Consider the following 14568-nt stretch of genomic DNA (forward strand, 5'->3'; position numbering starts at 1 on the left):
GGGATGTGCAGTTTTGACACACAAGTGTTAATCATGTCCAGGAGCTATTTCCATGTTTTTGGTCCAAATTTCCACTTCGTTCAACCCACAGTTCATCAACAGCAGCTGCTTTGTTGAACTTCATGTTCCTAGGAAAGTGGGAACTGAAGGGCAGCAAAAATAAGAGCTGCAGTGGTAAAGTGAGTAGGCAAAGAGAGATACTATTAATGTTTCTTTGTAGATCATAATGAGCGTACAGCTACATGATAAATTATGAAAAAGCTGTGAAATGGTTTATTACAGATTATGAAAACAAGTCAGTAAAACATTTTATTTTTCACCACTGGAAAGATAGAGGATACAGTAAACCTCTTTTCCAAGTAGATAATAATCATAAACATCTGAATTATAGTTAATTGACTCTTCTCATATTAAATGAGTATTAATATTATAGTGATTTAATACAAGCCAGAAGGCATAAAACCATATTTTAGATTATTTATGATATTACTGGCAGTGGATCACCATTTGTTTCACTGTGCTGCTTACTATGAAAATTATTAGAGAATCATTAGTGTTTCTTACATGTGATGTTATGTTAATGGATGAATTAATTATAATTACCTGTCTTTTTAAAAGTGCGCAATGTAAATATAGTTTAACTGATGAAATGGTTATCACATTTGTTTTGGTGGAGGTTTTCCAAATCTGTTTTAAATACTTAGCAATCAAATGGGATGCTATGGTGTTAATAACATTGGTTGTAAAGCTTGACTGCTGGTATATCTTTATATTGCCATTGAAAACTACAAATGTGAGTATAAAAACCTGAAAAAAATGTCATACTAAAAATCTAATCAGTCTTCTGCTTTTATTTAGCTGGTGGTGTTTTCTGTACCATCCACAAAATAGAGGATGTGATTATATATCCATATCAAAATTGCTTCCCTGAGTCACTTTTGCTCAATACTCATGAATTTTGTTGACTTTCTGCTGTATGTAACTTCTAGAATGACTTGATCAGTGGATTCTTCATTGGTTCAGATTTAATTTCCTGAGTTCTAAGAATTGTAGAACAGTTGTTTCATTATTTTTGCAGTTGAACAAATGTTTCACTATAAAAACTTTTATTATATGGCACTATTGTAGTGTTGCAAATTGAACCTCAATCATGTCATGAGCTGAGAGGTCAGTACAACTCTTCCTAGTTCGACTCTTCCCAGTTCTGTATGGCATCAGTCTACGTTGACATTTATCAGTTGCTGCAGTCTTGATTTGTATGTGCATGGTTTGAGACACTCTCTGCTGATAGTGTTGTAATGTTGTACAGACACGTTATCAGAAGTAAATAAGTAAGTAAACATAAGTGAGGCCGAGGGCCTGGCGCACCGGGCTTGGCGTACCCGGATTATATTTGGCCATTGGGTACACCATCTGTTTAGGTTGCGAGGTGACCCCTCTAGGCTGGCTGTGGAGGCACTTGTATTGCTCACTGTTTGATTACATGTGCTCATACTAAAGGGCTGTAACATTTAGCATAAGATTGTTGATGTTAATACATCTTCCTTAATGATAAGAATTGCATATTTCAAATTTAAATCACTAATGTGACTGTTACCTGCAACTAACAATGTGGTCCTGTATTGTTGTGTTGAATAAAGTCATGCCAATGATATTATCATTTCCTAATGCAGAACTGCATGCTCTGCATAATACATTGACTAGTTAGTTTTGCACGATTCTCAGGAAAATCTGGTGAATGATTGTAAAATTTCATCCTTAAAATTTTCAAGTTCTTGTTGTTGTGTTCTTAACTCATCTGAATGCATCTATGTGTGAAAGAGAACAAGTTTTGCTGCATTCATTTTATGTCTCATGCTTCAGCACGGGTTGAAGGTCACTTGAATGAGCCTGTGGCAAACAAAATTTTTGTTGGAAGAGTGACATGTTATGCATTAACATTTTTGTTTTATTGCTTTTGAGAATATCTTTTTAGAACCAAAATAACAGAGGTAAAGTGGATTCAATACAACTTGGTCTGTAATTGGCACAGATTAGTTGTTTGGGAAAGCAGAGGAGTAATGGTGGAAGTATCAGGTCTGATGGTCTAATGGTAAAAGCATGTACCTAGAAATGACCTAACTGAGAGAAAAGAGAGGTCATGGAATTGAATCCCAGGCATCCCACAGAAATTTTCAGTCTGTCTTTAATGAAACCTTCACCTCGCAGTGGTGTTATGATTCGCTAGGAATGAATGACATGTTGTTGGGGTTCCACGTTAAACTGTGGGTTTCCTAATCCTTATTGGATAACTTAGGTAGATTCAGGACACACAAGTATCTGAAGTGGCATACAATTGACGGTCTAGCACCCAGCCATTGGGTCACATGCAATTATAATTATTTTAGTGGTGGAGGTTCCTTTGGAGGCAGTCACTTTTAGGAAGATGAAGTGTTCGGTTTAGTCATTCGACATAAATTGAATGACATTTAACATGGTCTCGTGTGCCTGATATAACAGGAATGGCTCTGATAGCTTAGTGTTGGCTAGGCTTCTCTGCTGAGTGCAGATGTTGGGCAGTTGAAGAAAGCCCGATGATAGTTACGACGACTTCTTCATTGAGGCTCGATTTCAATCAACAGTGGCTTGATTACAATCAATAGTGGGTGGTGTGGAGTACATGATTGCATCTCCCCAGAGGCAATGGCATGCTGAGTGCATGTTCCGTTGCTGGGTGGCTGGTGCTGCATCACCAAGTTCCCACGTTTCCTGGCTGTAGTGAGTGTTGCTGGTGTCGGTGACCCCAAGGACGTTGCGCTCTCAGGCTGGGAGTATAGTAGTCTTCTGTAAGCTCTCCAGCATGACAGAGATAATTGGAACCTCCCCTCATACTCCTGGATGGTGGCCAAGTGCAGAGCTGATCCTGGCACCACAGAGGCTTAGACAGTAGGCAGCAGTTTGTGTCCTGGGTGTGGCAGAAGCAACTGCATCATTGGTGCAGAGTAGCATAAGCTCAACATCACATCACTGCCCAGCTATTCAACGATGACGGGCTGTCCTTAAATACTACTTTTCTGTGCTGGTTTCTGTTGTTTACTGTGACTAGTGTGCTACACCAAACTATATGGAATGTATCACTGACCTCCCAACTGTTATAACTGGATTGTGATACTCCTACAGGCTTGTCACAGGTTGGCAGCAGTGTGGCCTGTCGCGAAGTTGCTGACCACACAGCCCCTTCACCAGCTGCAGCTGACTTTATCGTGCACTGGTTTTGTCAGGATGTTCTTCTGCTGGCTCCAAGACTCTAAAACTTTACACCTTAACACTGACCACTGAACACTTTCTGCGCCCATTTTAGCTCAGGTATTGCAGTGCGGTACTGTATATGAGAGAAGAAGCAGCTGTAGTTGCTAAAGAAATATAAAGTCATCCAGTGCCCAGTATCAGAATACATCTTAAATATGCTCACTATTTTTATATACTGTATTTACCATATTTCATGACAGTACCTTTTCCGTGAAATGTTTAAAAGACGATATTTGTCTTTTTGTGTTGGCTTCAGTCGTCTAGTGAAAGTATGATTCCACACTGCAGTTTCGTCGGCTGCAGAAATGACCTGGTTCAATGTGTTTGCCTCATTTTTGGTGCTTCAAATACCATTTCTTTGAATGTGGTTTCTTCTTGATGTTTATATAAAAAAAGTAGTAATTTATTTTTCCTGTTCACTAGCAAATATTTATAACGGCGACCTGCACATTGTTGCAGTGTCACACACACCGAGAGTTCACTGCCGACTGACTACGGTCAAAGACGGCTCCAGTGTCAAAGACATTTTACACAACACACAAGCTTCCACTTGTAACCAGTCTTCTCTTTGACATTCTTCGTCATATCTACTAATATTAATCAATATGCTGCCACTCTCAAAAACTATAAGTAAATTAGCATAAAATAAGGCAAATTACAATTCACAAAAAAAAAAAATATTCTGACAAAAATATAAAAAAACATTTACAACTTCCCTCATTCGGTATCAACAAATCCGGTAGAAAATAACACATCTCCCAGATCCATTACAGTACCACACATTAGGTACTTGATGGAGAGCATGTCCAACAATTCTTTTGTTTCTTTTTGTTTGATTTTTAGTTATATGTTTATGAATTTCATTTCATTTCAATGTTATTTGCTATTGTTTATTATCTTTTTGAATTACAGATTTTCCATGTTTATTATGTAGACCAGTGGCACGTGCACTTACTTTCCAAAAATTCGTGGTTTATGTTGTCGTTCTTTATTAAGTTAATTGTGGAGGTAGTAGGGAATAAATTGAATCCTCAATGATATTAAACTGTACCCTCAGTTACATGTTATTGGATCAGGAATAGCGATAGTGCCTTTGGTTTTTTGCTTAAACATTAAACCTCAATCATTCTTCGTTCTTTCCTTCCATACTGAGTAGGACATTATTTTCTAACCTATCGCTTCCCATGAGTGTTGATTAGAGTCCTAGAGATTGTAATGCTGCCTGGACATAAATGTTACAAAGATGAATTGTCAGAAAAGGATCTCATTGGTATCTTTGTTAATAGATTTCAGTTAGGTCATTATTTGAAGTGAGACATATCTAACCAGCATTATGCTTCTATTAGTGATTTAGCCATTGCAGCAGATTTAAGTAAGCTTTTGTGCAAAAAGTGTGAATGGCTTTCTCAGAGTAACCCATGTTTGCTTTTTGTGTGGGCTCTGAAGAGAGAGGGAGGAAGTAAACCTGTAAGACATCTGGCCTGTTATATGATCACATGCTAGTGTCCTGTATCAATGCAGCAACTAGGCTCTCTTCTGCAAATACAGCATTAGGGGGGAATCAGTTTGTTATGGGCATTTTGAACATCTAAGCTGCAATTTAGTGTTGATAATTCAATATTGTGGCCAGCTGTGCTGCATACAATAAGGTGTAGTGATTAGCATCTCTGGCAGGCATGCTGTGGGTCACTAGTTCAGATCCAGCCACCTGCAGTTATTTGTTATGCAGTATTTATCATTTCTGGAAGGTTCTTGAAATTTCTTGTGCTGGTAATGGTTGCGTATTCTGGAATATTCGATGTTTATATAAATAGCAGCACTCTATGTTCAGGAGTTCAGCTTTGTTCTATCTGTAATTTCGTGTTCAGGTAGCATTATCACTTTTGAAACCTTTGACAGAAGATTAGTGTCTTTACTGACAGGGATCCAGTAAATTACAAGAAGTAGAGGAAGGGTCTGTTTCATAAATCGTTCGCTGTCTTATTTTATTTATTTTTGTTAGTATCACATTTACACTAAAATCTTTACTGGATTGATACAAAAACATATTGAAAATGTGCAAAGAAAAATTATATGGATTTATTGTGTGAGCAAAGAAATTTTACTGAGATGTTGAATGACTGTGAATTAAACACACCAGAATACTGTAGTGCATCATATTTAAAATTCCCATCAAAATTCTGGAAATCTTTCTATAAAAAAGCAGAACCCATTTTGTCTATGTACGTATTGGGAAAGAGATTGCAATGTAAACAAATAATGACAACATACTGTCTGATAATGTAATGTAATTCTAAATTCTAATGTAATTCTAAAAACAGTTCCTGACATAACTTTATCTGTAAGTACTCAATTTTTAAGAATTCATTGATTCGAAGTTGTAAATTCCATATTCTGTATCACAGGAGAACATGTTTTTTAGTATCTTGTGAGTGTTCAGTTGTAATGTCACTATCAATGTAAGTAAATGTTATACTTCTTTTTCTGTAACACTTCAAGCTGGCTCACTGGGGATGTTTGTGCATCGTCTCATAAGTCAAACACTTCAACTGCGGAGTTTCATTATGACCCTTCTGGGATTTGGATCACCACCATCAGCTGGACAAAGGGCAGGACTTGTGAGAGATGAATTCAACCTGCATAAAATAATTGTTGTCGTCACATCTGTTGGAAAGGTTTGTTTTTGTTTAGGTATCAAAATCTGATTCTATTCTTTTCTCTGGCGGCTTTGATCTCATAGTTGATTAGAAAAGAAGTTTCAGTTAAGACACATCTTTGAACAAAATTAATAAATGTGAGAATTTTTATGATTCATAGTATCCATTTGGCAATGAACTTATATTTTAATGTAAAGCTACATAAAATGTTCACATTTGTTAAAAGATATATTAAATATCCCAAGCCTTTTGCTGATATTTTATAATTTTCATTTTGAATATATGATAGTAACCCATGAAAGCTATATGGTAATAAATGCTTGGTATTTTGTAAACATAGTACTAATTCTCCTGGAAATATTGCTGTATATTTTGTTATAATTTCTACTGTCTAAAGATAAAAGTAAAATGAAATTACATGTAATATGTGGACCTATTTACCAGAACTGAAATTATGATAGTTCTACCACTACCATTAACTAAAGAGGAGGAGGAGGGAGAGTAGAGGGAAATGTAATTTAGCATTGGCATGAGAAAGCAAAGAATGTGTTAAACAGAGCATGTGCTCATGTGAAATAGACATGACAGGTATTACTGGAAGTACTAACTACATTGCATGTTTAAAGGAATTCCTTCAAGGGCCTCATCAATGATTACACAGTATTATCAACCGGTGTATATTTTTTGCAATCTAGAAAATAGTATTCATATACCACACCTAACATTATACAAGAATGAGCTTTCATGCCTACTGTATTGAAAGACAAGACGCTGTGTAAGAGGGGAGGAGGGGGGGGGGGGATGGAAAAGGAAAGAAGCAGTCTTGGAGGAAAGGAAAAGACCAGTAGATGTTTTAGCAGAGAGCTGTGCACAGTGGCCTGAATTGGGTGGAGAAGTGGTAGAATGGGGGGGGGGGGGGAGGGGGGGGGGGGTTGGTAGCGGTTGGGTGGAGGTCATCGAGGCAATAGGTTATTGTAGGTTGAGGCCAGGGTAATTTCAGGGGCTGACAACGTGTTGTAAGAATAACTCCCACCTTTGCAAGTAAGAAAAGCTAGTGATGGAGAGGAGGATCCAGATGGCTCTGATATTGAAGCAGCTATTGAAATTGAGCATGTTGTGCTGAACTGCATGTTTTGCCACTAAGTGGTCAATTTTTCTGTTGGCTACAGTTTGGTAGTGGCCAGACATCCTGATGGACAGCTGTTTGGTTGTCATACCAGTATAAAAAGCTGTGCAGCAGAGTTGGTATATGACATGGCTGCTTTCACAGGTGGACTGGCCCATGAGGGGATAGGACAAGCCTGTGACAGGACTGCAAAGGAAGTTCTGGGTGAGTGGATTGGGCAGCTCTTGCATCTGGGTCTTCTATAGGGATATTATTCCTGTGGCAAGGAGTTGGGGACGGGAGTGACATAGGGATGGACAAGGATATTGCGGAGGTTGGGTGGACAACGGAACACCGCTTTAGGAGAGATGGGAAGGACCTTGGGTTGGATGAAAGATAATCTAACCCCTGACAGAGGATGTGGTTCATATATTCCAGTACAGGGTGGTATTGGGTGATAAAAGGGACACTTCTTTGTAGCTAAATCTTGGGGATGATTTGAGGATTCCGTGTGTGTGTGTGTGTGTGTGTGTGTGTGTGTGTGTGTGTCTTTAATTCAAAAATATTTAAATTCTACCAAAGCTTTCCTGCAACATTGGTAAAAATAATCATCATCTCCAAACTGTTCCTCTGCTATATGCGGTACACAATGCTGCAAAATGTGCTTCTACATTAAGTGTTTCCTTGTGCGCAAAACCAGGACCACAACTAACCATGAAAAACACATCTATACCACATCATCATATCCTCCTTACTTCACTGTTGGCACTACACATGCTGGTAGGTAATATTCTTCAGGCTTTTGCCAAATCTAAATCTTCCCATTGGGTTGCCACAGGTATAGCTTGATTCCCATTCTACATAATTCTTTTTCAGTCATCCATTATCCAGTGGTTCTTTACAGTATTGTTAAGTATTACGTCATACTCAAATATATAGCGAAGTATGAATACAATAACATGAATTGCATCATTTTCAAAAAAGCAGGAGACATTTGTCTGACATTGTCTTATCATTCTGCTTGGTAGAGGATACACAATTTCCATGTAAAACCCACAGTGGCATTTCTGTGTGTTTCGTGGCAGTGGTGCAGATTTCATTACAAAGCTAAGAAAGTATACAGTGGCCCTTCTCACAAAATGAAATCCAGGAAAATGATCGCTTATAAAGTAGTCTGACAGCTATCTCTAGGCTTGGACCAAATAAATAAGGCTTACCACAAAATACATTAAACCAAGAGAATAAACCATTACCTCTGTAAATACCAGAAGTAGAGAAAGAAAATGTCTTGATAAGTGCACAGTGCATCAGTACCTAGGTGGACCTAGTCCTTGTATCAAACAGAATGGGTGTATTATATCTGATAAGGAATTAATCAGCATCTCCATTATCAAATACACTGATGGGAAAACAGATCACAACAACAAAAACTAATTAATGCAAATGAAAGTTAAGAAATATGTTTGTCTAGGTAACATATTTAAGTGATTAACTTTAGGAGATAACAGGTTGACGTAACCGTGAGATAAGCCATTGCAAATGTGAAATGGTGGTACATTAGTAACCGGTGTAACCACCAGAATTTTGAATGCAAGCATACAAATGTGCATGCATTGTGTTGCACAGGTAGCGGATGTCAGTTTGTTTGGATGAAGTTCCATGCTTGCTGCGCTTGGTAGGTCAATACAGTTAATGCTCTTTGTGGATGATGCTGATGTTGTCTGATAATGCTTCGTATGTGTTCAATTGGAGCCTGATCCGGTGGTTGAATACGCCAAGGCAACATGTTAACACTTTGTAGAGCGTGTTGGGTTATGACAGCAGTGTGTGGCCAAGTGGTATCCTGTTAGAAAACATGTCATGGAATAATGCTGTTCATGAATGGGAGCACAACAGATTGAATCACCAGACTGACATACAATTTTGCTGTCAGGGACTACAGAGAGGATTTTCTTCAAAATATATTATCAAAGTAACAAAATTAATTCTTACACACTTAATAACTTCCTTGTTACACATAGAAGAATATTTAAAACTTTGTTTTTTGATGAAAATGTTGAACAATGGAAGAGAGAGGGGGAAATGGATAAAGCTATGAAGATCTTTCCAGTACCTGACAATCATCTTTCATTACTTTTAACACTGTTTTTATGTTCTTGTGCAGTAATGACAATACAAATGGAAGTTTTTTTATACATATCCAGAAATAATGTTGAATCAAAGATCAGTACTAATTTGCAGGTAAACCACAAGAATTTATGCTAAAAGATATAATATCCATTCATTTCTGCTGGGCAGTTATAAATTTTAGTACAGAAATCTGTAAATAATACAGTGTATGAACTGAGTGAGGTGACTTTTCAACAGGTGTTTGGAATTGATAATTTAAGTGGTGAAATCATTTGGAAGCGATACCTAGAAGATGTGACTACTTTCACATCTCCAAGCCAGCCCATGCTGCTGTTTGTCCAGAGAACAACACGACATTTCCCTTATCCTGCACAGTGCGCTCTTGTTGCAAAACATAAGGTTTGTTACTGTTATAACAATACAAATACAATGATAACAGTCTTAGTTGTTTTAGAATAATTATAAAAACTGAGACTTTTTTATGTGCATGCAGGTTACAGGAGAAGGTGTACTGTTCACCTTCAACCCATTCAGTGGTCAAGGAATGGTTAGTAATGATGGCATACAACTGCTTGGCTACCGTGTGCGTCAGGCACTCTTGCTTCCAGTTAATGATGAAAACTTTCTTCGAGCATTGTTACTGTTTGATGAGAAGGAGAAATTACATTCGTATCCTGACACTGGAAAACAAGTGGCAGCCCAGATTGCGCACACAACTTTCTTATTCACAGCGGAGCCTAACACTGGCACTCTGACAGGATATTCTCTTGGATTCAGCACAGCTGAGGTATGTTGTCATTTAGTATTGGGTAAAGTTCAGAAGTAAATTTTATATTATTTTATTAAACATTTTGAATTACTTAGGCTAGTATTGCTTAATGCAACAATCTACAAAAATCCTTCCAGTTTGTGACTAATAAAACTATCTCAGTACCATGGTCAACTACAATTTTTAGGCACCTTTATTAGACAATATTGTAAATCAGGAAATGAAAACTGAGTACAAGTAACTTCCTGATTCTACCATTCTTTTTATCAGGTAATGTGGGACAGAAATTTTCTATTGTGTTAAAAATCACACTTAACAATAAATACCTTATCCCTGTTTTGTCATACAGTTTTGGAAACAGTGTCAGTGATTGCATATGTCTTCAGGCAGATGAAATGTATTGCAGGTAGAACCAAACAAAAACTGAGTCATATGACTACATCATGATATGGAAAGGAGCCTCATTGATATAATGAAACTTTACTGACAGCTGTGATATTGTCTTATGAAAAGATTGCATTTAAATACAATCCTGAGACAATATTTTGAAAGAATTATGCCAAGCAAAAGGCCTAGAGGAGCCTGTCATGAAAACAATGTGAAAATATTAACAGCAGTGTATAAGCCAACTTTAAATGGGTAGTGGCTGTTGAGGAGCCAAACAGATGCACCTGATGCTGTAGCAAAAATTTCTATTTCACACGCAGATTTACTTTAGTACCTGTTTTTTGTGTAGATCTGTGAAGAAGTAATTGTATCAGTGTATTTTACTGTATGGACTAGTCTTTACTAACTTCCTCTAAGTTTTTGAAGTTTTTCTGCTGATCGAATAGTTCATCATTTTTTGGGAGTGCATCTAGAGTATTACAGACTCTTGTACCGATATTTCGGCTGACAACCTTTCAGCCATTCTTAAAGTTAGTCATTTGCAAAATTGTTAATCTACTTTGCACTGTGGAGTAAACACACATGCATCATAAATAAAACTGTTGGAAACAAGAGCATCAGTCATAGGTGAAACTTTACACCTCTAATAGTAAAACAAAACAAGAACAGAATCAGTGAATCCATAGTGCCAGGCAGAGAGGAATTATAACAATATTTCCTTTGAGAATGCAGGGATGAAATGGGGGGGTTCCATGATTTGTTGAGCCTGATATCCCCACCTCAGTTGAGCAAATTGTCTGCTAATTGTATTTCCACAGCTCCTACAACCACTGAATCCAGGCAAGAAGAGGCTGTGGCTAGTAACTTAACTTCCCCATATTCTCTGGAGATTTTGTTGTGCTGTTGTAGGTGAGTGTTTCGCTGGAGTTCAATGCCGTGTTCTTTTACAGTGCTTGGTGTCTATTACAAAACATCGAATTAAGAGAGTTCTGCAAACAAAAAACCAACTGAAAGAAGAGCAAGAAGAAAGAGATGTAACATCTATGGATTTTCTACTGTATGTGGCAAATACTTCATCAAAATTAGCAAGCATAATGAAGAAACATAAATTGGATTCCACTGGCCAAGACAGCAGCTCTTCTGGGATCTTTGGAGGACGATCTGATTTTGCAAAAGATGGCTGTATATGAAATTCCTTGTGAGAGTGCAAAAGGTAGATAGGACGAACAGTACACTATAAAAGAATGTTGTATTGAACTCCAGCAATACACTCACCTACTACAGCCCAAGAAATATGCAGTGGCTGAAGATTGTATTTCCACTGGCCACTCCATGTAGATTATGAGATAGTTAAGATACTGGCCAAAGTCTCATCCAACTGGTATTCAGCAGTCAAGGAAGCTGTGGAAATACAATTAGGAGGCAGCCTGCTCAACTGAGGTGAGGGTTTCCAGTCTCGAGCATTTCTGTCCCTGCACATTGGGAATCCTGCATTCATAACAATTTTCATATTTCATAAACAGTTCAAGATGTTGAAACGAGGTATTTTGCAAATGCGAGCACACAAAGAGGCATATATATTTTATGGTTTTTATAATAAATACGTGAAACTTTTTTATTTGCTGAGATGTGAAAGTAATACATCTGCAGCAGTGACAAGGTCAATGGAGCAGGCACTTAAACATGCCAATTAAGTTGACTAAGAGTAGAGTATGATGAATCACGGACCTTGCCGTTGGAGGGGAGGCTAGCGTGCCTCAGCGATACAGATAGCCGTACCGTAGGTGCAACCACAACGGAGAGGTATCTGTTTAGAGGCCAGACAAACGTGTGGTTCCTGAAGAGGGGCAGCAGCCTTTTCACTAGTTGCAAGGGCAACAGTCTGGATGATTGACTGATCTGGCCTTGTAACAATAACCAAAACGGCCTTGCTGTGCTGGTACTGCGAACGGCTGAAAGCAAGGGGAAACTACAGCCGTAATTTTTCCCGAGGGCATGCAGCTTTACTGTATGACTAATGATGATGGCGTCCTCTTGGGTAAAATATTCCAGAGGTAAAATAGTCCCCCATTCGGATCTCCGGGAGGGGACTACTCAAGAGGATGTCGTTATCAGGAGAAAGAAAACTGGCGTTCTACGGAACGGAGCGTGGAATGTCAGATCCCTTAATCGGGTAGGTAGGTTAGAAAATTTAAAAAGGGAAATGGATAGGTTGAAGTTAGATATAGTGGGAATTAGTGAAGTTCGGTGGCAGGAGGAACAAGACTTCTGGTCAGGTGACTACAGGGTTATAAACACAAAATCAAATAGGGGTAATGCAGGAGTAGGTTTAATAATGAATAGGAAAATAGGAATGTGGGTAAGCTACTACAAACAGCATAGTGAACGCATTATTGTGGCCAAGATAGACACGAAGCCCACACCTACTACAGTAGTACAAGTTTATATGCCAACTAGCTCAGCAGATGACGACGAAATTGACGAAATGTATGATGAAATAAAAGAAATTATTCAGATTGTGAAGGGAGACGAAAATTTAATAGTCATGGGTGACTGGAATTCGAGTGTAGGAAAAGGGAGAGAAGGAAACATAGTAGGTGAATATGGATTGGGGGAAAGAAATGAAATAGGAAGCCGTCTGGTAGAATTTTGCACAGAGCACAACATAATCATAGCTAACACGTGGTTTAAGAATCATGAAAGAAGGTTGTATACATGGAAGAACTCTGGAGATACTAAAAGGTATCAGATAGATTATATAATGGTAAGACAGAGATTTAGGAACCAGGTTTTAAATTGTAAGACATTTCCAGGGGCAGATGTGGACTCTGACCACAATCTATTGGTTGTGACCTGTAGATTAAAACTGAAGAAACTGCAAAAAGGTGGGAATTTAAGGAGATGGGACCTGGATAAACTGAAAGATCCAGAGGTTGTACAGAGTTTAAGGGAGAGCATAAGGGAACAATTGACAGGAATGGGGGAAATAAATACAGTAGAAGAAGAATGGGTAGCTTTGAGGGAAGAAGTAGCGAAGGCAGCAGAGGATCAAGTAGGTAAAAAGACGAGGTCTAGTAGAAATCCTTGGGTAACAGAAGAAATATTGAATTTAATTGATGAAAGAAGAAAATATAAAAATGCAGTAAATGAAGCAGGCGAAAAGGAATACAAACGTCTCAAAAATGAGATCAACAGGAAGTGCAAAATGCCGAAGCAGGGATGGCTAGAGGACAAATGTAAGGATATAGAGGCCTATCTCACTAGGGGTAAGATAGATACTGCCTACAGGAAAATTAAAGAGACCTTTGGAGATAAGAGAACGACTTGTATGAATATCAAGAGCTCAGATGGAAACCCAGTTCTAAGCAAAGAAGGGAAAGCAGAAAGGTGGAAGGAGTATATAGAAGGTCTATACAAGAGCGATGTACTTGAGGACAATATTCTGGAAATGGAAGAGGATGTAGATGAAGATGAAATGGGAGATGTGATACTGCGTGAAGAGTTTGACAGAGCACTGAAAGACCTGAGTCGAAACAAGGCCCCCGGAGTAGACAATATTCCATTGGAACTACTGACGGCCTTGGGAGAGCCAGTCCTGACAAAACTCTACCATCTGGTGAGCAAGATGTATGAAACAGGCGAAATACCCTCAGACTTCAAGAAGAATATAATAATTCCAATCCCAAAGACAGCAGGTGTTGACAGATGTGAAAATTACCGAACTATCAGTTTAATAAGTCACAGCTGCAGAATACTAACACGAATTCTTTACAGACAAATGGAAAAACTAGTAGAAGCCAACCTCGGGGAAGATCAGTTTGGATTCCGTAGAAACACTGGAACACGTGAGGCAATACTGACCTTACGACTTATCTTTGAAGAAAGATTAAGGAAAGGCAAACCTACATTTCTAGCATTTGTAGACTTAGAGAAAGCTTTTGACAATGTTGACTGGAATACTCTCTTTCAAATTCTAAAGGTGGCAGGGGTAAAATACAGGGAGCGAAAGGCTATTTACAATTCATACAGAAACCAGATGGCAGTTATAAGAGGCGAGGGGCATGAAAGGGAAGCAGTGGTTGGGAAGGGAGTAAGACAGGGTTGTAGCCTCTCCCCGATGTTGTTCAATCTGTATATTGAGCAAGCAGTAAAGGAAACAAAAGAAAAATTCGGAGTAGGTATTAAAATTCATGGAGAAGAAATAAAAACTTTGAGGTTCGCCGATGACATTG

General features: G+C 38.3%; 1 protein-coding gene across 2 annotated transcripts in view; it reads left to right on the forward strand.

Moving 5' to 3' along the window:
- The window catches only part of LOC124612282 (ER membrane protein complex subunit 1), a 141323-nt gene that overhangs the window by 110261 nt on the left and 16494 nt on the right, over nt 1–14568 (forward strand). For both annotated transcript variants that reach the window (XM_047140391.1, XM_047140399.1), the window contains 3 exons: nt 5788–5963; nt 9418–9579; nt 9674–9967. In XM_047140391.1, the coding sequence (XP_046996347.1) occupies nt 5788–5963; nt 9418–9579; nt 9674–9967 (632 nt within the window). The remainder of the gene's footprint in view (nt 1–5787; nt 5964–9417; nt 9580–9673; nt 9968–14568) is intronic.

Source organism: Schistocerca americana, chromosome 1, assembly GCF_021461395.2.
Source record: "Schistocerca americana isolate TAMUIC-IGC-003095 chromosome 1, iqSchAmer2.1, whole genome shotgun sequence".
Lineage (NCBI taxonomy): Eukaryota > Metazoa > Arthropoda > Insecta > Orthoptera > Acrididae > Schistocerca > Schistocerca americana.